Source organism: Achroia grisella, unplaced genomic scaffold (assembly GCF_030625045.1).
Source record: "Achroia grisella isolate CSIRO2021 unplaced genomic scaffold, CSIRO_AGI_Agris_v1 utg1847, whole genome shotgun sequence".
NCBI classification, from domain to species: Eukaryota; Metazoa; Arthropoda; class Insecta; order Lepidoptera; family Pyralidae; genus Achroia; species Achroia grisella.
In genome coordinates, this window is record NW_026712687.1 from 1,467,014 (window position 1) to 1,490,872 (window position 23,859).

The window sequence follows — 23,859 nt, forward strand, 5'->3', positions numbered from 1 at the left end:
TAAGATTGCTATATACTTGGCTCAGGCCCGTACATAGCATAAATAAAGCCGAGAAAAAAGTAATGACAACAATAAGCTGAGTTAATGAGACTACAGTAATAATGAAAAATAGTGAAAATAATAATAACAGTTCACATAACGCCATCTAGTCTCAAGCTAAGCACAGCTTGTGTTATGGGCACTAGACAACTGATATAAATACTAGGATACTTTTTTTTTTCGTAAATACATAACGTAAACAACTTATCAACTATGTTAGTAAAATAATCGCGATTTTTATTTTATTTAATGGTCCAAGTAGATTTTTTTTGACACAATCTGAAATATACCATACCTGTGTACTCCGTGTCCGGTTTATTGATGAGATGCATCAAGAAGAACATGTAGTTCGCCAGATTATGTTCTCTCTGTACGTGCGTGTCGAACCCGTGTGGTACCTGCAAATGTAATAATATAACAATAATATCCTTGGATAATCCACACAGCGTCACGTAGTCCCAAGTTAAGCAGAGCTTGTATTATGGGTACTAGACAACTGATATAAATACATAGATACTTTTTTTTGTACGTAGATAGAAAACACTGAGACCGACACAAACAATCTTCCTCATGAATACAAATGTTTGTACCGTGCGAGGAATGTAACCCGCGATCATCGGAAGTAAAGAGCGACTGTGCTAAACTGATAAAGCACCGAGGGCGTCAAAATGTAACATTTTATATTTACTTCTACCCGAGTATATGTCTGTTTGTTTACCATTGATTGGCATAAATCTATTTATGACTGATTAGCGGGACCGCTAGGCAATACAATACGGGGACAACCCGAGGAATAATGTTTTAAAAAAGATTGAAAAGGTGGTTAGTGTTATTTTATATTTGTGTCGAAAAAAGCAATTACGATGCCTAATATCACAGAATAAAAAATTCAATTGGACGTCTCACGTTGGGCGTCAATGCCAGGGCAAGCTCCAGTTTACGTGAATATAATTACCGGAAGTACGAAACTGTCACTGGAACTTGCGATATCGGTTGGCAACTTAGTGGTGCGTTTAGGGCTGCGCTTGTTATAAGCTATAGTTTTTAATATTTTTGGATCGCTTTGGCGCAGCAAGGCCCTTAACCATTTGCCTTCCCTTAGCCGTTTTTTATTAATGTTCGATCTGGCCCTATGTATGCTAATTTAAAAAAGTATTTTTAGGATTTGGGAACCGTACCTTATCAAAGTAGTCTTTATTAATGCCGCATATAAAGCAGTTGGACTCCATATCCTCCTTCACAGACTCCAGCTGGTCACGGAGTTCACCGAACGCGTCGATGATCAAACCTGAATTTCGAGGAATAATCAAAAATTATTTTAGATTTTAACCGTTTCTCATATCTATCACCAACCCCATTCCAGAGATCAAAATGACGACGGCGCTAGCCTTTGATCGAACTTCTAGCGTACTATCTCTAACCTGAGGTATACGACTGGAATATCTACAGTCGTATACCTCAGGCGAGCAGGATGACGATGATGAAGAAGAAGAAGGAGATGTCAAAGATGATGCCGGTTCACAAGTCCTTTCCCTGGTAAAATACCCTTAGCGCTCTATTTGTGTCCAGTGCAATTGTAAAAATCAGTTGCGATCAACAGCATTAGAAAAATTCTCAAAAAAGAAGAAAAAGTTATAAGTTCATACTCGGTCCTATTTCCTTGAGTGAAAATACTTATATCGGAGAATATATGTTTTAGCACTCTTTTGTTTTTTAAATCTTGTTTTCTAGATGCCATAAGAATCAACTACAGGAATTCAGTTATACAAAAAAAAAAATCTTCTAATTACATTTTAAGCAGGATTTTATGTACATGTTACTTTACTTAACTTTATTTAGTACTTACCCTGCAGGATAGCGAGCAGGATGACGATGATGAAGAAGAAGAAGGAGATGTCAAAGATGATGCGGTACACCTCGGAGTCATCACCGTCCGGTGGCTCCAGTTCATCACCAATGCCACCGCCCGCTCTTACGCCTTTGTACAGATTGAACACGAAGCACTGCGGATAATATACATTTATTTATTTTTTACTCTATTTTACCTGAAATAATATATATAAGAAACAAAATTTATAGTGAATGAAGGTACAAAAGGCAGTCTTAATGTTTAAGTAATCTCTTCCAGACTACCATTGGGTAGAGTAGAAAAGACAAGGTGATAGATAGCGCAAGAATGGAATGGAAGAATCGTAAGTAATAATAAAAATATCTAATATATAAATATACACATTATACACATACAGTACGAAACAGTGTTAAGCGGTGTCTTATAGTATTATCAAAGAGTGTAAGAATAGATATTTGTGACTCTTTCTTTCGTTTCTTGAACTATTTCCTCGACGTCTTTCCGTTATGAACATATTTGGAAACCTAGCGCTGCGCACAATTTCGGGGATTCCTTGGGTTGAAAAAAAAGAGCGCTAAACGAAACAACAATAAGCGGGTTTTAATGTAATATTAAAAATTAAAGGAAAATTGAATAAATGTTGAGCATGATACATGTTGAAAACTGATAAATGATGAAAATTGATTGAATATACATCGAGGTCAACCTTTTTAAACAAAGCAGACGAAGTCGCGAGTAGCAGTTAGTATATATACTTTGGTTTCTCACCGTGAGCATGTCGTGGCAGTTCCTATTGACCTCGTCGTCCTCCTCTTGGACGTAGAACTTGCGGAAGAAGTTGAACGCGATCACCGTGTATATATATACTATTATAGTCAACAGCATCACAGTCAACACCAGCTGCAAATGAAATACTCGTATTTATATCTATATTGTTTGCTTGCCGCAGTCTTATTTTGTAGGTACAGTCAACTTCATATATATTTACTTATTATTATATTAATACGTGAAAAAAAATTTGTATCCCTTTTTAGGAAAATGCTGCGGACGGATGAGTATGAAATTTCGCACACTTATAGTTTATATAGAGAAGGAGTGAAGAATGCTATTGCATGCTGCATTGGTATATGCATAAAAATCTGTTAAATCAATAAATACACTACCATGTATTTGACACACACACATATATATACTCTATTTTATTATTTTGCTTTGTAAGTTCGTGGTCAAATTAAGAATAGATTAATATTGTTTGTCTTTAATATCATGTCTCTATTCTTACTGAATATTAATTATTTATGGTCGAATTTCGTTTACTGTCGCCCAATAGTTGAAATTCGACTGTAATTAATTTAACTAATATATAATAATGAATACAGTAATAATACTAATATATATAAATATATATGTACCTGTTTCCCGTTGTGCGTGACGGACTGCAGAATGGTCCTCAGTGTCTTGAAGCCAACGGCGACGTCCAGCAGATGCGCGGCGAAGAAGAAGTTGTTGAAGTTGCCCATGACGGAGAAGGAGAAGTACCACAGAGAGTACAGGAACGAGTTGTCGGTGATCGTGACGCCCGCCTTCCACACCTGGTAGCGCCAGTCGATGTTGATGATGCTTTACGAGTAAACAGGAAAAATCATTTAATCAATTTTCTATATATATGACAGCGTCAAGGGTCTAGTGGTTTAGCACGTTTTACTTCCGATGGTCGCGGGTTCGATTCCTCGCACGGTACAAACATTTGTATTCATGAGTGTGACGAAAAAAAAATATAACTATGTATTTGTATAGAATTCAATACTCACTAGTGGAATAGTCCTTTGCTGCCTTCCTCCTCTTGTGCGGAGAATGATGTCTTCTCCATGCCCAACATGTTTGATATGCTGTCGAAGTCATAAGTTTCTGAATACTTGGCACGAACTTTCTTCTTCACGAACTTGTCCCAATAGTTCACGGGGAAGGATCTGGAATTAAAAATGTTAAAGTATTGTTAGTAATAAGAATTAGTACTTCCATTGGTTGCTACGATACATCGCTAGCATTTGGGCGACTAAATCAGTCCGGTCGACCTCCACGCGGTAGTACCACAAGTGGTCGACTAATTAAACCCACTACCATATATGCCTTAATAAATTTTATATATGCCTTAATAAACTTTACAATTGCTGTCTTTTCGTAATTAAATTACTGTAATAAATAATTTCTTGTATTGTACACGTGTGTATTTTAATTTCTCATTTCAGTATTTTGTTTTATATAAGAATAATATAATACTGCATATTTTTTAACATTATTTATTATTATATAATTATACTAGGGACCCAAGGATACATTATAAATATTTGAATTACTCTGCTTGTTCTGTATTAAAACACGCATATCTTATATATAAAATTCTCGTGTCACAGTTTTCGTTCCCATACTTCTCCGAAATGGCTTGACCGATTCTCTTGAAATTTTGTGAGCATATTGAGTAGGTCTGAGAATCGACCAACATCTATTTCATCCCCCTAAATGTTAAGAGTAGTCCACCCCATCATTTTATTTTAAGGCAAAACAGCGTTTGCCGGGACAGCTAGTATTATATAAACCTTCCTCTTAAATCACTCAATATTGCTGAAGACTGCATTAAAACCTGTTGCGTAATTTAAAATATATAAGTGAACAGAGGTGGCGACATTCTTTGTAAAGATTTTAAAAGAATTAACGAACATGACTATGTGGTTAATTTATAAGCGGTCGAAATAGGAGGTAGAGGTATACCAGCGAAATCAACTATTACAGAAATATGTGAATTGTAACTCACTTGGCAGATATGACGAGTTTGTCCCAATGACTCTTGAGATCGTCATCCTCGGGTTGCTCCGCGATGTACAGACCGTCGAACTCAAGTTTACGAGCTATTTCCTTCTCACGTTTGAAGATAGCTAGTGGCACCTGACAACAATCAATGTGGGTTTCTCGAGAACATCATTCATATCTATAGGACATTTTTAGCTACTAACTATATATAGGACATTTCTTGCTACATTCCGTGAATTTGTGCTCGTGGTATTTGTAACAATACTCACAACTTATTTATTTGGAATATAAAACAAATCCTTAATTTCTAATTACCTACACAAAAAAAGCTAGATCCTATTTACCTTAAGATGATAGTATCCTATAAGTATAGCGAGCGACACGATGGAGTGGAGTACAGCGGCGGCTTTGATCACGTGCTCCATGTAGAAGAAGTCTTCATCTATATGCACCACTTCTAGACTGTCATCATCTTCACCTGATTCACCGCTGCCACCTGAGAGGAACACATACCGTCACTACTGTTATACCGCAACTTTTGACACATAAAGCACTGTGGTTCGTTCACTATTAAAGGAGTTTTTCAATGACTTCGAAAAGTGCTAAAAAACGTCAACTGCAATGGGGAGTAAAAGTTTTTTAATCAGACTTATCACGGATGGGGTAATCAAAGGCATTATCATGTAAATTCAACGTGGTAAAACTATGTTTTTACAAAAAATAAAACAAGTATTATAGTCTGCTTAGCATTAGGATAATTCATTCTACAAAACACGTGCAAATTTTAAATTAAATTAAATTACAAGTTGTTCGGATTCCATCACAGGGTGACTACTAATAATAAATAACGTTTCGCCATTTTATACTACCCACGTCGGTAGAATTTTATATAAAACTTACCATCACCACTTCCGGAGCCCTGTCCAGACCCTGAACCGGCAATGATGTCAGCCAGGCCAGAACCTTCTCCGTCCTCTTCAGAGTCAAGCGTCGATACCTGAAACACAAAACATTTGCTCCTTTTAGATTAGTCCCAACGATTTTAGTGCAACCTTAGCCTTTTTTAAATTATTATGCACGCTCCCCCCTATGTAACACACTTTATAACATTAAACAATTTTATTGTTCACTTAAGAAATTTAAATAATAGATTTTAAGAAGAAATTACTAGGAAATTGTTAATGAAACAGTAAGTAAATTTTCAAAACATAATGAAAAATAATGGTGTCGTTTCCTCTTTATCTTGGCAAAAAAAGAAATATCAGAAGCAAAAGGCATGTATTATATACATATTTAAATTTTGTAATGGACACGCATCATAAAGAAAGGTAACACATGTATTTCACGATAACATTAATGATAGTTCATATATATAATGATTGTCATTTGAGTTATAAAAGAAGTATTAAAAAAACTGACCTTATAGAAGAGCAGCACGAAGTTGATGCAGAAAGCCAAGACGAGAGCGACGTACTTCAGGTTGTAGAAGTTACGGGCGAGGAAGGAAACCGCGCGGCGAGTATACTGCGAAAGGTCCACCTGCGATAGGGCTGATGGGGCCGGCCCTTGCACTGCCTACAATGAAATACAGTTTTAATTTTTAAGATAGTTTACAATTGTATATATTATATAAGATTTACCTTCAAATACAGGACAATAAATAATTAAATCTAGAATTCACCGGAGATTTGAAACCCGTAAGTAGGCATCGATATATTTCGACACATATTATAAGGGGAAAATGGGGCCGACAAAGTGTGACTTTATAATAATAATAATAATAAACTCAATTAATATTATTTAGCTTTCATAAAACAACTGAATATTATATATGTATAAATCATATATGTACATACAATTGTGTTACTTAGTGCGCCGTAGATTAGTTAGGTTTGCCTCCTGACGTCGACTCCAAAAGCCGCGTGTTCAAATTTGGCCGAAACACCAAAAACCGAGTTGTAAGCTCGAATGTTGTTAATTAATAAATAAAAACTTTCGCGTTATAATATTAATAATATAATAAGTATCTACAATGACATGTTATAAGCACTTACTTTCCTGCGATAGTATCCTCGCTGCATTAAAACGTTATGAATTATGAATCAAGCTTGATTGATAAACAACGCATGTTTAGCTCTACAAATGGCATAATAATACTTACAAGTATAAGCTTATAACTATAAAATTAGATACATATTAAAAGCGAAAATGTTTCTGTTTGTTTATAGCACTATTCTAAACCCATTGGCTGTATCTGGTACCTTTACAACTTCAACGAACGATATGCGAGGGTAGAAGGTATTCGACGTCCGTGGAAGGATTTCTAGAGCGGTAGAAGACCAATTCCGGTCACTAAAAGTACGAACTTCGGCTCAGTGTCGTAATTTGCATGCCTTTTTCAATTGGCCAGGCTGTTGATTAAAGGGGGGTGGGGGGGGGGGGGGGGGGGGGGAGTGTGAAGCAGGTCTATCTGTTAGTCTATTTGCTATTTTTTCAGTACTGGCTGAATATGAATATGACTGACCGCATCATAATGAAATGTGAATATAGATTGTATGCAGTACTGAATAGTACCTAAGGTCCGAATAGTCTTGAGGCGATATATCAGTTAGTAACATTATTTAATAACTTGTCCCTTTTAACTTAGCTAATTATAGTTTAATCTCGTTTCAATGAGATTAAAGATATTTGTATAACAACTATTATTATTACAATAATGTCTATAAATATAAGGTTGTCTGGAAGAAATCCCTCATTTGGGATAATTTCGCCATTGTACATACAGTACATACAATTTAAATGTATTATTTATTGTGCAATAAAGTGTTACAAACAAAACAAACACTAATGACTTTACATTATTTTCATATGTCAAATATGAAAATTCACTTTCTAATTTACTATTTTGTTCTAGACTATGTACAAGATAACATGCTTTAAATGTATTTTGTTTCAGTTGAATTAACAATTAAATAAAATGATAGTGGCCTAACCTTCTTGCTCTCAGCTTCGATGGCAGACATGGCAGCTTGTTGGGCAGCCTGCGCCTCCATTCTTTCTTGTGCCTGTTTCTTTGCCTGCTCACCACTGGTCAAAATGAAATGGGTATATTGAAACAGTTAAATTATATTGAAATGTAAGTAAAAAATGACAGAGTATATTTTACGTAATGAATAAGCTGCCGGTGTTATATGGCAATGGCAACCGTCTAAGCGTTGCCATTCCAAAGGACTGAGATGTCATATATCTTATTCTGTATTTTCATTACCTAATCTCAAACTTCGTACATCCGAAACACATGTTACAAAGCAAGCTGCTTAATAGGTGAGACTGAGGTATCGACTGTAGACAACTTTTTACATTCTACCTCTGGTCTTATCTAAATAAAATTGGAGTGTCTGTTTGTAATTTTGAAATAACCGTTTCTTACTACTGGCATATGAACATAAATACGGTACATACACCAAAATAACATTTTTTACAATTTTTGTCTATCTGTCTGACTGTCTGTTTGTTCCGGCTAATCTCTGACCGATTTTGACGGGACTTTTTTTTGGCAGGTAGCTTATTAATAAGGAGTAACTTATGCTATCTTTATTTTAGAAAAATAAAGTTAAATTCCACGCGAACGAAGTGGCGTGTACAGCTAGTCATAAATATAAAAAGTTGACGACAAAGCAATACGACACGATAGTCAATGGAAAGATTATAAAGACAGGTACATACCCCAGTAGGTCGATCAGTGATGGTGGTCGTTGTTCCTCAGCATGTTCCGCCCCTTCGTCCAGGGACGCGTCTGCTTCTTCGCCTGAAGATGGTGTGGAGGTGCTTGGAGACTCGTGCGGTTTCACTTGGATTCTGCAAAGAACATGTTATTCATCAATCAAAGAACATTATAGTATTCGACCACATTTTCAGGGTTCTTTTCATTTCAAATCGAAATAGCAAACAACGGTGGCCCACCAGATGGAAAATAGTAACCGTTGCCTCTATTTATTGAAATAGAGTTTGTACAAATTTATCTACGTAGGATTCTCTGTTAATTCAGATGTTTAGTGATGCTCAAGATATTTTCCAAGCGTTGCTAAATTGTTCCAGACTAAATTGTTACAAGTAACTTTATATCCCATGTAATTTCATATGGATAGATGAGACAGAGCAACACACGGAGACGACTTTGTATAGTCTCCCTATATATTAAGAAATAAATTGTAGTCATAAGCTAAAGACTAGTCTACGAGTAACCTTTCCCGAGTATGACGGATGACGTTTATCATTTCAAGTAATACGATACTCACTGCCCATTGTCTTCTTTTGTGATATCCAGACCAAATGCCTGAACTTGCATTTGTCCAGTATCGTCAGCTGGTGGCAATGCTGGCAGATGTCTTGTTGGACCTGCATAGAAGATCAGCTTAGAAAATAGGCATCGAATATTTGTAAACAATACCTTCCGGATAGTCAGTCATGAAAGCTGAGAGTATCATTGTTAGCAAAGTACCCAATGAGGTTTGCCTTTGGAAACCAAACAAAACTATAAAATGTACCGTCACGGTTCTAAATAGGATACATTATTTATATTATTAACCGGATCTTAACACTAATAAATAAAGAGAAACTATTTAGATAGGGTAGTCAAAATAGCTAGCAATGTTCAGTCAGCGAAAACTGTAGCATTCATCAGGTTCTCTTAGGAAACTAAACAAAACAACAAACGTCGCCGCGATTGTTATTTATGGGGTAGTCAGAGGTATTTCGACTGTTGTTTCGTTAAACGCAACACTTGAAATGCTCATATTTCGTTCGGTATATTTGAATCCAACCCTTGGAGAACATAGCGGTTAATTGCTAGTGAATTGGCCAAACAGTCTTCGAGATGAACTGAACTGAACTGAACTAATGATGAACCAGATATCATTCATTTTGGCAAATCGGGAGCTTATTTGTGTAACGCTATTAATAACGATTAAATCGTAACAGATTAAAATTCTAGAGTCGCTATTTTTACCCGATTACGAAGCAAAAGGAACAGTTCTGATTTTAAGGTAATATTAAATATTTTACTTTAACTTCAAATCATATACACATACCTGTTTATATATATATAAATATATATATAAACAGGTCTTTGTAGGTATGTTACTTCATCTGTACCATCATAATTACTTATCAGAATTTGTGGTATTTTATTATTATTTGGTATCACTAGAAGAGTTTTGATTGTCGGTTGTTGTAGGCAATGTGAGGTCATGTTAAATTGACCAGGGCGCCCTCAAGAGAACATTTTTTGTTTTATCATAAGTAGTTAGATATTATAATGTATAGGCACGTAAAATTTACAGATATAAGCTAAGTTGCAGGTTTCATCATTGCAACTGAAATGATCCATACATAATTGATAATAGAAATTTTAATCTGATGATAATTGTTAATAACAGAGTCACATAATTAAGCCCCGGTGGTCTCTGTATATTAAAAATTTACTTCTTTGAATATAATATATTACCATCAGTTCTCTTACAGAATAGGCAGAGAGATACTGAAGTGTCATGATAAGGATTTCCAAAACTATAGAATATATCTCGAAAGTAGTATATTAAATGGATATTTCAATATATATTATATAAACGACAACACCAACGTGTTAAATTTATATACATAATTATGTTGACTTTATTTCCATACGTGCTTTGTTACTAGTACATAACAGCACATGTTTTTATGTATTTTAGTGTGTATAGAAAATTTAAGCTGTTTACACATTTAACTGGATTACTTGTGCTAAATTTATGCCAAGTGCGTATGTGTAAATCGCTTAAGAGGCCGTCTTCGACATGTATCACGACATTATATAATGTTTAAAATGTAAATATACAAAATATATATAGCACATTTTTAATTGTGTATTCTTTTAAAGGATTTTATTATCTAACAGTTTTATATAGGATATTATTTCTACATACATATTATTACAGTAAAAATTAAGACTAACGATTTCAGTAATCAACACTGTGCCTAGAATCTAATGTTCGCAAATTCGTTTTCGGTACAATACATGCGTTTGTATTCCCAAGTGTGTTTGGGTGTGTTTTTATACATATATGTATAAAAGAGAAATATAAAATAATTATATATCTAAAATAATTATATTCTATCAGTCGTCTTACTATTCATAGGTTTTAACTTTGCAATATTCGGGACTCGATTTTTAACCATTGATAATCATCATTCAATCATTCATTCAATCATTGATAATCATTCAGGGTTGATAATCATCCTATTAAAAAATCGAAAAATATATGTTATATATTTTTCGAAAAATTATATATAATAAGTCGTGATAATATGCGTTTCTGAGCACGACGGCCTCTTAATGTTACCTGCGATATTAACATCCAAAAGCAGATTTATGTTACAACAGTGTTACGAATGTTACATATTAAATGTTACAGTTCACTTACAATTATTGTAATTTGGAAAATAAACATCAAATGTTACATTGTTAAACCTGCGTTTGGCGGTTTAGTTTATGTTGAAGTTGTGATTGCGTTTGGTCACTTCAATGGACATTCTATGAGACTTGCTGTATAAGGCACTTACATACGGCTAACAGAATACGAATAGCTTGAAACGAAATCGTTCGGGGTACAATGCACGTTACCTACCCTTACATTATACTGTATTATTTAACGTATGCTATATAACTCAGTATAATATATATACACGTAATAATGTTCATAACATAAAAGTTACAATTGTTATTTGCTACTAGCTGTACCCGAGGATTCGTCCGCGTGGATTTAACTTTATTTTTCTAAAATAAAAGTAGCCTAAGTTACTCCTTATGCTACATGAGCTACCTGCGAAAAAAAGTCGCGTCAAAATCGGTCCAGCCATTTCAGAGATTAGACGGAACATACAAACAGACAGACAGACAAAAATTGTAAAAAATGTTATTTTGGTGTATGTACTGTATTTATATTTATATGCATGTAGTAAAAACGGTTATTTCAATATTACAAATGACACTCCCATTTTATTTATACGAATAGATAAGGTAGGCCATATAAAATTATAGTAAGTCCTGCAGCTGATGTAAATAGGTATCAATAAAATTGTTATTATGTTTATTGCTATAACTTAATAGTTTGCTAAATATAGTTCGTTAATAAGTACTTATTTTATGTTACATTAATTTATATATTAAACGTGTCTCTGTAAAATGAAATCTGTTGAAATATAGAACAAAATTTTAAAAGAAACTTAAAAGAAGAATTTCTACAAAGTCTTTTAGAAATATGATGTCCAGTGACCAAACGCAATAGCCGAAGCTTCACACGTCGATACCTGTGGGTGTGGTGTGCCTTACTTTGACTTGCGAGCAACCTGTGCTTCAACTGACCGATTTTCTCTTCCTCAGTCGGCTCCGGAGGCACCTCCTCCGTCTGAGGACCCCTCATCAACCCAAGGAGCACGCCGAATATGTACCTTTATGGTAAATATATGGTAATTAATATATTTAGTAAAGTATAACCATTTCAAAGCTAGGATTTAGAGCTACACATTATTTTTATACGTTTATTATATTAAGAATTTCATTATTATGTACGTTACGTTATTATTATGTATGGGAATTCGATGAACTTTTTGTTTTCCTCAAGATGCTGTGACGAATGTACCGTATTCATCCTAAAGAAACACTCCGGATAAACACGGAAAAAAAACTTTACTAAGTTTTTGTACAAGAATAAATATTTTGATGTATTAATGGTATGCGCTGGATTTGTCTGCTTACATATTGTTATATTAATTGATTATGATTTCCAGCATAAGTATTGTTATTTTCATGATATAGGCATGTTAAATGGCGGTAAAATTATAATAATATTATTGAATTGGATATTAATCCAACCAATAATGTTGGGTTTTTTGGTATCATTTGATATATGTAGATATATGTAATTATTGCATGATCATTCTACAATATGTAAATTAGAATAACTTTACGTCGGTATTGAAAGTATTTTAGGACAAAATTTTAATTATAGTTTTTATTAGCAAGTTGCATAATAGAAACAAGACATTCGAATGTTTTATTACTCGAATGATTCAATCATGTGAACGTTTTATTTGAATGATTATCGACGTATTTCAATATGTTTAATTAGTGTATGGAAAGATTTCGATGAAAATAACGTTATTATTATGATTTTTATGGTATTTCAATATCAATTTATCATTCATATTCTGTCATATTTATACGAATACGAAAGCTTATATTTTTATTAATTTATATTAAGCAGGGATACTAATTCATGCAGCACTATTACTATTTATTTTATTTTATACTAGTATTAGTATAAATATAGAAATACAACTAAATTATTGTAGCATAATAAAATTATTGGCATACCCATATCCATATCTATATACTTATTTTGATTGGTTTGGTTGGTTTGTTAACTTTGAAATGTTACTCCAGGACAATGTTATTCCAGGTAGTTTAAAGATAAATATAATTAAATTTACTTTACTTTAAAATAGTAGAGCGATTATTCAGACGAAATTTGAATCAAGTGGAAACTATACTTACCTATATTATTTACAACTATATATTAAACTAAAAAAACTGTGTTGGACAGACAGAATAGTGAAAAGAAATAATAGAAAAATAGCTATTTAAGTTGACTATTGCATTTTTTTATTGTTCGGTATTAAAATTAATTACTCTTTCATCAATCAAATCGAATCAAAATATCTTTATTCATGTAGGTCTATTACCGACTCTTATGTTATGCCAAATGTACCATCAGTTCGGAATGCTTTCGATATGAAAAGAAGGGACAAGAAACTCAGCTCGTATTCTTTTCAAATATGGTTGTAAATGTTTACAATAATACAGATTCATTTTTAAATTTGGGAGAATAGAGTGAACACCAGCATATACTATAGCAATTTTGTCAAAGGCAAATGTAATCAGTGTTCGGTTCATTTTTAAATTATTTTATATAGTATATTTATTGATTAATACAAATTATTATTTTTATTACTACATATCATCACTCCGTACTGCTTGTAGGGTAGGCAGAAAGAACAGAGAGTTGAACTTATTGAGTCTTGTTACATTCACTATTATAACTAATTTACGCAAACACACTGGATCTAATGTTACCTCATATTGTATATTTGTACAACTCTCATTATCTATTACTCGTAATATAATTAGATGTATAAATATAAATATTAGTATTAATTAAATGTAAATTGATCAATAAAAGTATAAGAGTTGAATACAAAAGGTGCATAAATTACACAGTGGCTATAAAACACGGGTAAAATAATTAAATACGTACACAATACAAATATAAATCTAATTAAAATAATAAAAGACGGTATTATTTAAAAAGAAAATCATTTAAAATACAGAAATGACATGAAACAAATGTAAAGTGGAGTCATTACCAATGACTGTGCACCATAGTTATGTTGCATGAAATAGAATAATTCAATGATATAGGTACATATATAAACTCGATATATGATTATCTTTTATATATAATTCCTTTATATGATATAAATTATTGATTACTGAACTGGCTATGGTCATATATAAAGAAGAAATGGTAGATAATACGAAATATTAGAAATGATGTACAAAAGACAAGTTTAATTACATTTTCAAGTTCTCTACTAGTAGTAAATAATTTATTATGCATCATTTCTATATCATAGTATGAAATGAGTCCCTTCCGCTGTCTGTACGTTAAGATCTTTTCAATTACGCAACGGATCTTAATGCAGTTTTTAGCGGTAGATAGAGTGTTTTAAGAGGAAGGTTTATATGTATAATACATGTACACCCGTGCGAAGCAGGGGCGGGTAGATATATAAATCTGAATTTATTGTCCTAAAAAGCCTTAAAAATGTGATAATGAAACAAATGAATAGGTCCTTCTGACAATATTAAATAATCTATTAATTTGGTAGAAGAATGTTGAAATGAGTAAGCAAAGTTTTTATGGGACTCGAACCGATATATTTTGTTTGCCAATTCAGAGTTAAAAATTTCCTACATTATCTACCAGTAATAAATAGTATTAAAAAAAAAATGCTTCACACGTATACAATAAAGTTGAAACTCACCTCAATTCAAAGTTAAAAATTTCGTAAATAATCTACCAACATGAAACAAATGTAAAGTGGAGTCATTACCGTATTAAATTAATTTAGCATTCAATCGTATTAAAAAAATGGTTTATACGTATGGTTGAAACTCACCTGATGACGACCAACACACCGTATCCCAAGTAGTAGAACATGTAGAAGAACATTTTAAAGAATCCAACAGCCAGTTCAGCGGGAGGCATCTGGTGTAGGTCCGCGATTTTAGCCTTTATGTTGGACGGTGATAGAGACGAAAATGCCGTGCTGAAGCCGTCCTTAACAGATTGGAGGCCACGTCGGAATGGGTCTTTGCCGGTTCTGAAAGGATATTTTTTATAAATTAATATTTTAGCATAAAGATATTCATAGCTAAAAAAGAAAGTTATGAAAATAGTTTGATATTTTAAGAACATGTATTTCTCTATAGGAAAATAAACGTTTTAATTATCTATTTTTTTAATCTGTGTAAAAAATAATAATGTGTACATTATTATTTGTTATTTTTGGAAGAATTTTACTAACATTCATCAAATCTCTGCCTGAAAGTAGTGAAGATACGAGTTTGAACTTTATTGCTCGCACATTTTCGGTCCTAATTTCTATTGTAATTTAAAAAGTATATAAAAGATAATAGTTAATAGAAGTGTTATATAGTGTTATATAAATACTTCCAAATAAATTGGCAGTAAAAATACCTTTCGTCATCGTCATCTCCCATGTACATATAACTAGCTTCTCTATTCTTGGGTCCACCTGCAGCCTCCTCAGAAGCAGCCATAAGACTGGACGCATGTGTCATTTCAAAGATGGCGTCCTCGCAGAAGTTCACGAACGCTTCTAACTTCTCTTTATCACCACCTTCTGTTACTATGCTATAGAAGAACGCACGTTTCGATTCCTAAAATAGATTTGTTATATTTAGTATTTTATAGGAGCTAGTTAAAGTGGACTCGGTACGAAGTTGCCTGTATGGGCACCTCATTCGTTTCAGACAAATGGAAAGCAGTTTCTTTGTAAATCGTGTTTCGGTTACAGAGAGTGCAATCCTGTCATAACATTTTAGTTATATATATATATACACTCCTTCTAGGAGCACAACCATGTCAGAGAATCAATTACCTGATGATTATAAACGCGAAAGTTTGTGCATATGGATGGATGTTTGTTACTCTTTCACGCAAAAACTAATGAACGGATTTTAATGAAACTATACCGTAATAACAGAAATAACATATAGGCTATAAATTTCCCGCGAGTGAAGGCGACGGTTGCCAGTTACCATCAGGGGACCGTCAAATTTATTGCCATTTTAATTTCGAAAAAAAAGCGTACTCTGTAAGCATAAGTCTGTGGTAAGCGGTCAGGAAAGACAAGTAAAAGTACTTTAGACAACTGTATAAGCACCTTGATCTGAGGTTTCTCCCACTGTTCGATGTTCGACTCCTTGATCTCGAAGTAGACCCTCTCAATTCTCTTGGAGCCGCCCATGATCTCAATTCGGCCGAGGAATGGCTCAAAGTAGTTTAGCACAGAGCCGGCAGTTTCGAGGAAACGCGCCAACCTGACGACAATTTACTACGACTTAGCGCTCTCACACACTCCCGATATTAGTCGGACTGGTCGTTAGACAATTTCGATTGGCGCATTGCTTGCTATGCCTTACAGTTTTTGGGAATGCACCAATCGCAATGTGTCATTGGTACGGATCGCGTATGCGAAACCTAATAGTGTGAGCCCAGGTTTAGTAAGGTCACAATATATTTCGTTTTAATTCGTTTTGTCTTATAAGATTGTAATCATACCATATTCTGATGATTAATAAGTTATTATTATTTATTCGTCACTTTTGTTCAATTAGTGTTATTTGTTGCTACGCCCTGCCCTCCTTGGAAATGCCAATCGACATAAAACAATCAAAATTTCATAAAAACTGCGGCTGACACGAGTGATAAATTTAGGATGGAAATTTCAATATATATTCTCAAATTTCGTCTTTATTATTATATGCATAAGATATATATATACCAACACTCAAACAAACCTGGGTTCATTGGGCATATGTTCTGAGAGGTTGGTGAGTAGTACGGCGAGATTGAAGCCGATCTCTTTAGCTGGCTCGTGGAAACGGTCGCAGAACCCGATGTAGTCCAGTTTGCCGTCGTGGTTTGTCTCGCAACAAGCCAAGAGGAACTCTATCTCTTCGCTGTAAGATTAAAAATAGCGAGACTTAATTTAATGTTCTTTTATTTGCTCAAAACAATGTCATTTGACAAGATGACAATTTAGAAATAAGAACATGTGTTTTGAAATTTTGGCTAGTAATAATCTGTTAGGATATCTGGATTTCTAGCAAACATGTCATAAGCTTTGTTAAATAAATTTAAATTTTATTTTCATATATAAAGCAATGGAAGGCAAGTATTACACAAACTCTGCTTAGTTTGGGACTAGATGGCGCTTTGTGAGTTATACGTTTAGTTATATATTTAGTTTAATTAATTTTAAAAATTCTTTATTTAGGTAACACAATTTTGCCAAAATTCTATACAGTTGTTAAGTAAGTGTAAGTTTAAGAATAAAATGCCTGTACCAGAAGGCTCCATTCTACCATAGCTTATATAATAAGTTTTGAAAAAATATTTTTAATTTATTGTATTTATATTTTTTATTTATACAATTTAATTTTAAATGCTATAATATATGCTATAATAAATATATTATAGGAGTATGACTGAGAATATGCGCTACTTGAAATGAGACGGCAGCATGTGTGTGTTAAAATTCACACTTACGGTGTATAACTCTTCTGTTGTTCCATCTTCTCCTTGAAGTCTTTGGGCAGCACCCAACCGTCATTGTTGGCGTCTATCTCTTGGAAACTAGCGCTGGAAGTCAGGTCTTTGAGTTTGAGGAACATGTCAAAGTACTTAAGGATCAGTTCCACATTTGATGCAGACTCTACCAGCGTGTCTACCATCTGTTTACCGATAGTACCTGTAATAAACATTAATGATAAAAAATGATATTACTCGACATGGTGCCTACGGCTACTTTTTACCATCGCACCGCTGGCCGACAGGGAATTCATCCTCACACGCTGGAACCTAAGTGGTCTCGGACAGTGCGGTTTCAACATTCACATTGTAGAATGAACTATCACTTACCATTTTTACTATAGATACACTTAATCCATTACGTGGGGTTCCATATGGTTTTTCATTCGCTTACCTATAATTCCAATTACAGAAATAATAAAGAACTAATATAGTAAATAGTATAAATTAACAAAGAAATATGTCTTCATACCGTTCACGACGTTTCCTTCAAGCATAGACAGCATCATGGTGATCATGTCCTTCTGAAGGTTGAGCAGTTCCTTCAGCAGGTCGACTTGTGAGGAGTGCTTCGACAGTTTGTCCTGCATGTGAGAGAACAGGAACAGGAAACCACCCACAGCGTCCCATAACCTAAAAAAAAATATGTTTTTAATAATATATTTTATTTTTCCAAATATTCTAATGTTAACAGCATCGCAACTGGCTTCACCAAATGATATATATGTATTTATAGCAGTTGTTTAGTATCCATGACACAAACTCCGCTTACTGTGGGACTAGATGGCGTTGTGTGAATTGTCCAGGGGTATTATTATAGTGTTGGTGTTAGTTTACCCCGTCAACGACCTGTGTGAAGGTACATCATATTGACATTACCTGGAGTGTGCGAGTGCTTGCTGATTCTGTGTACAGGGTCCTTGGATGACTTCAGTGAGGGTGTTGAATACTTGAGACGCTACGCCGATAGCTTTGAAGAAGTTCGCCTTACCAGCCGGGTCGATGAGCTCCTGAATATGGAAATTAATATGTGAATAGAGAGACGGAATTTGCAGAAATATAGACAGACAAATTTGTGAAATGTCTTCCTTAAATTTTAGAGATCTAGGAAGATCAGATTTGCACTTTTTGTAACGATTTTTCTCCGAAACGGCTTGAGCGCTTAATCGAGAGACAACTTTCATCTAAGTTCGATTTCATCGAACGGAGGACGTTTATTCTTAAAAACTCGATTTTGACTGATCAGATAATTTCGAGTGGTAAACGAGAGCCTCCATCGTTTACCACTCAAAAAATAAACGTCCTCCGCTCAACATGTAAAGAAAAAATCCTGATGTATAAACAACACACCGGCAACAAACCTAGTTTACACTTTGAATAAGTTACATTCCGTATTAATTAATAATTACTTTCGAGTTGTTTCAGTGTATTCCTTGGAACTTGTGTTTGATCTTTTCAATAACAGTTTCTGTGTTATCGATTTATGAAAACAGAAACAAGTAACGAATTTGCCTCAGGTGTCTTGAGATACTTCCATAAAACTAGAGTAATTACATATGCCGACCTTGCTGGAGTAATGCCAGTAGAAGTCCATGATAGACTCCTGGAGCCGCAGCAGGTAGTCGACGGTGCAGATGACCACGTTCACCGTCGTCGTGTTACCGGCCTGGGTACGCAGGTAGTTCTGCCATTCTGTTTACATATCACAAAGATATAAACGATAAAAAAAAACATACTGTGTACGTATGTTTTTTTGTGACATATAACAAACATAATGTACTCAATCAAATCAAAATTTATTCCTGTAGATCTATTACAGACCCTTATGATATATCAAATCTACCGTTTGAATGACGTGATATGACAACAAACATTAACATTTATGACATCTTCCTAGTATTCTCACAACAATACACATACATATTGTTTTATATCATACACCACACAGACGACCTCGGTGGTCTAGCGGTCTAGTACACCGCTTTACGACCGATGGTCGCGGTCTCGATTCCTCGCACGGCACAAACATTTGTATTCACGAGTATGATTGTTTGTCTGGGTGTTTTCTATGTATAATATATATGTATTTACAATAAAAAAAAATATCTATGTATATGTATCTAGTACCCATATCATAAGCTTTTGCTAGCTTAATTTGGGTCTAGATGGCGCTATGTGAATTGTCAAAGAAAAAAAAACATTAGCAAGACATCCATACTAGATATACAAAAGCACTGTCATCCCATCATTCATCTATTATTCTAATTGCGAAAGTTTTGCCTGGATGTTTTATACATTTTCACAACTAAATGGCTCTTAATTAAAGATATATATGAGGATAAATGCTATTATGGGGATAGTCTTATATTTTAGCCCGAAAAATATCTGCTAAGTGATGAATTAAAGGATGAAAGTTAATGCAGACGAAGTCTCGGTTAATAGTTAACAATAAATTATATAATTACCCAAGTTATGGCCTTCACAGGTGAGTTGAATGAATCTGAACAAGGCGCAAGTGAATTCCGCATCGTGCATGTTCTTTTCACCAGCGGCGCCCTCGAGACCCACGCCCAAACCTAAAATTTATTTACATATTTGTATTATAATAATTAATATAGTTATTTATATAACTAATGTTAAGCCACCATCAAGTATTTCTGCACTTCCTGAAGGTTGACTGTTAGAGAATGCCTACAGCATTAACTCCGCCCTTTGTACCATAATGTATTGGTCAATAAAGTTTTAAATAAATAAATAAATAATAATAATAATAAATAACCCTGGATAATTAACACGGCGCCATAATTTTTGGAGGTAAAAAATGATTATTTTATGTTTATTTTTAATTATCTACACGGTAAATTAAGTTTAATTATATGTACATTTTATTTGCTCTTTTTTTCGTTTGTTGTTTATATTGTATTTTTTACATTGCACTGAATAAAATATTTTTCTTTCTTTCTTTCATCTCTCATTCTGCAGTTCAATATAGATTGTCGATCCGCGTGTAATTTTTTATAAGGCATTTTTTTTAATTACTTCAACTTGTCAATAACTATTACTTACCTTCAGCCTTCGTGTTCCTTTCAAAAGCATCTAGATCGAGCACCGAACAAGAATTCATAAGACCGGCAATCGACGTGAAGAAGCCCACATCCTTTTTGTCTTTCAGGTGGTTCAGCATACCCTGGTGAAGAATAAGAGTGTGTAAAGTAATATGAAATGAATCCTATATCTATTAATATTATAAAAATCGCTGTTGTCTTCTGTTTATATCTCCACTTCCTTATTTGAACAATATACGGGTTCTACTGTTATTTTAAGATGCTATCTATAGAGTGGAGTTGTGAAACCAGAGTGAGAATATATGCTTCTATAAATTTGTTGCTTTTGATAAGTGATTCACAATTATTTGAGATATATACCGTGCAGCAACAATGAGAATAATTGCTCGTTTAAATTTATTGCTATTGGTTTCATTATTATTATGAGAACTAAATTATGAGAATATTTGTTGTTTTTAATTAAGTATAGCTATATGTATAGAACTAGTGGGTTTTGTAATTATTTATTTATAGCCTGTGTAAGTACTTACCATCTGTATATCAATGTTGCCTCCCCTCAGTATAGAGATGCCTAGCTGCAAGGTCTTCATGACCATGTCACTAGGTAGACCCTTGGATGCCGATATATGCAGTAGTACCATTTCGGCTACACCACGATCGGCTAATCGGGACTGGTGGAACAGGAGCTTCTGCTTCTCCATTTCTTGTTCCTGAAAAAATTGCTCTTGAAACCATATGCTCAAAATACAAAAATATTTTTTATATTCGTTATTGTACAAAATCACGTATACTAAAGACGAGCTGAATGCAATATGGCATTCTCAAGGTTATGTGGTAGATTTTTTAAATATTTTTTAACTATATCAAATATAATGTTGATATTATATTAATAATAAATAGCTAGACTTATTGTCTGTTAGTATTAGCAATGTTATTCCTTTCTTGTATGTATATGGAAAAGTTTTGTGTAATCTTACTTCATACTAATATTATAAACGCGGAAGTTTCAGACTGTCACAACTTTGAACTTGAAATTTTACAATAGTACAGCTTATACAGCAGAATAGCACATAGACTATAAAATTCAAGGGGGTGAAACAGCTAGTAAGATATAAACGTAAGTTGGTTGTATATAGATATCAATTAGTGGACACATATAATAAATTTAACAGTTAATGTTTATAGTATATTAGTTATATACATACCATAAATGTTTCCATTGTTTTCTGCATGTAACATATTATATAAAGAGATTTTTTTATTCATTTCATTCATATCATAAATTTAAAGAGCCGTTTCGGCAAACGTTTCTTTGCCAAAATAAATTAATTCTAATAAATAAACTTCAGGATAGGATTACACTTATCACCTAGGGATATTTTGATAACAGACCTGTGACGGTATATATAAAATATATACCGATGTAAATAATTCAAATGATGAAACTACATTTGGCGGTCTGGTGATATTTCCACTAGTAAACCATTAGTACCAATATACATAATACCCCTAGACAGTTTACACAACGCCATCTAGTACCAACGTAAGCAGAGCATGTGATATGGGTACTAGATAACTGAAAGACAATAACACATAGACTATAAATTTACGCGGGTTAAACCGCGGGCACAGTAAGTCATACATATTGTACAAGGTACCGCCATTACGAATAGATACGGGATAAAGACTAGAATTGAAACTTACGTGAATACTAGCACGACCTTCTTCTTCACCCTCGGCTTCACCGCCCCCTTCCTCCTCTTCGTCACCACCTTCTTCCTCTTCTTCACCGCATGACTTGGCTATTATATGAGCGTATGACATATAAAGAGGGTCTTCCTGAAAAGAGTTAATAGCATTTTCAATATTTGTTATTTTTGGGATAATTTGCACATCAATAATTTTGCCGTAAATTTCTTTTTCTGGAATAATAATATTGTAAACAAAACAATTTCGTATTGTACTGAATATCCCTACAAATAATGCTGTAACTGTAGGAACAGGCCGACCAATTTGGGGCACTCACAAGCACCAGCCCGCTTGTTATTTATAAAAATTGCAACTGTACCAATAGGTTACAGTAGGTTTCTTACTGTTATTTAAGACATACGCAATTTGGTCGACTTAAAGGTGCCAGTCAGGTTTCGTATTTTTTAAGGAATAAAATAGTTTTATTCCGTTATTAAGTCATACCATAGAACCCTAAGATTCTCACGCCCATAAATTCCAATTCATTGAACAAAGTAAGAAAAATGCCAATGTCTTCTTAAAGTTGTCGATAATTGCAAATATGGAATTTTAATTTGTTATCGGTATTTTTTTTATGATGATTTTTACATCAACAGATATACACACATACACATTTTATAAGATAATATAAATTACAAAAAAAACAGAGTATATTAAAAAAGAAGAAACAGATATAATATATAAGTCTCAACATAACAATATGTCACTGCTGGTATGGAGATTCACTCTAAGTTTTTTGTTGTTCAGCTAGAACTCACGATTATAGATACAGTTACATTGGTACCTGTAAAGCGCCAGAACGTTCCGTCATGGCTCCTCTGCAAAAGGTTGTAACGAGTTGTGTGAGAGGATCCGGCTTGCCTTCTTCTTCTACCACATCACTCTTTTTTAACTCCGCATCTTCAAACGATTGCTAGAAATCATAATTTGTTTATTTATAATAATTTCATTAAGACGAAATTAAATTAAAGGAACAAAAAGTATAAAATAAGAGAAACAATGATCGAAATAAGAGATTTAGACCATAGAATATTGCATGAACAACGCACAAAATGTTTCTATGTCGTCAGTTTATCATTTCGTAGTTTTTACCGACCTTTTCTCTATGTATCTTTAACGCATTTACGGGGAAGCAGAATGAACAAAACACTTTGTAATTATTCATAAGTAACATTATCACAATGATAGTTCTTAATGATTTCCTAAAAAATCGACCTTAACATGAAGACGAATGAAATCTCTTTCTTAGCACTGTCCAATGTATAGTATGCTCTCCTAATTTTGCGGCGCCAAGACAAACTGTCCTGGATTGTCGAGTCGGGCAATTTTTGCATCGCGATAAGATTATCCA

General features: G+C 33.8%; 1 protein-coding gene across 1 annotated transcript in view; it reads right to left on the bottom strand.

Annotated features, from left to right (window-relative positions):
- Window positions 1-23,859, bottom strand: part of LOC131841603 (ryanodine receptor) — a 66,956-nt gene that overhangs the window by 861 nt on the left and 42,236 nt on the right. Inside the window, exons 56-82 of the mRNA XM_059189924.1 lie at window positions 23,293-23,421; window positions 22,464-22,598; window positions 21,290-21,469; window positions 20,761-20,881; window positions 20,160-20,270; window positions 19,259-19,386; window positions 18,574-18,704; window positions 18,167-18,327; window positions 17,653-17,854; window positions 16,902-17,063; window positions 16,265-16,421; window positions 15,556-15,758; window positions 14,975-15,178; window positions 12,066-12,184; window positions 8,995-9,094; window positions 8,423-8,554; window positions 7,690-7,783; window positions 6,116-6,271; window positions 5,597-5,693; window positions 5,041-5,192; window positions 4,701-4,831; window positions 3,700-3,858; window positions 3,301-3,508; window positions 2,657-2,788; window positions 1,886-2,042; window positions 1,218-1,327; window positions 335-437 (exon numbers count right to left, since the gene is read on the bottom strand). Of these exons, the coding sequence (XP_059045907.1) occupies window positions 335-437; window positions 1,218-1,327; window positions 1,886-2,042; window positions 2,657-2,788; window positions 3,301-3,508; window positions 3,700-3,858; window positions 4,701-4,831; window positions 5,041-5,192; window positions 5,597-5,693; window positions 6,116-6,271; window positions 7,690-7,783; window positions 8,423-8,554; window positions 8,995-9,094; window positions 12,066-12,184; window positions 14,975-15,178; window positions 15,556-15,758; window positions 16,265-16,421; window positions 16,902-17,063; window positions 17,653-17,854; window positions 18,167-18,327; window positions 18,574-18,704; window positions 19,259-19,386; window positions 20,160-20,270; window positions 20,761-20,881; window positions 21,290-21,469; window positions 22,464-22,598; window positions 23,293-23,421 (3,874 nt within the window). The remainder of the gene's footprint in view (window positions 1-334; window positions 438-1,217; window positions 1,328-1,885; window positions 2,043-2,656; window positions 2,789-3,300; window positions 3,509-3,699; window positions 3,859-4,700; window positions 4,832-5,040; window positions 5,193-5,596; window positions 5,694-6,115; window positions 6,272-7,689; window positions 7,784-8,422; window positions 8,555-8,994; window positions 9,095-12,065; window positions 12,185-14,974; window positions 15,179-15,555; window positions 15,759-16,264; window positions 16,422-16,901; window positions 17,064-17,652; window positions 17,855-18,166; window positions 18,328-18,573; window positions 18,705-19,258; window positions 19,387-20,159; window positions 20,271-20,760; window positions 20,882-21,289; window positions 21,470-22,463; window positions 22,599-23,292; window positions 23,422-23,859) is intronic.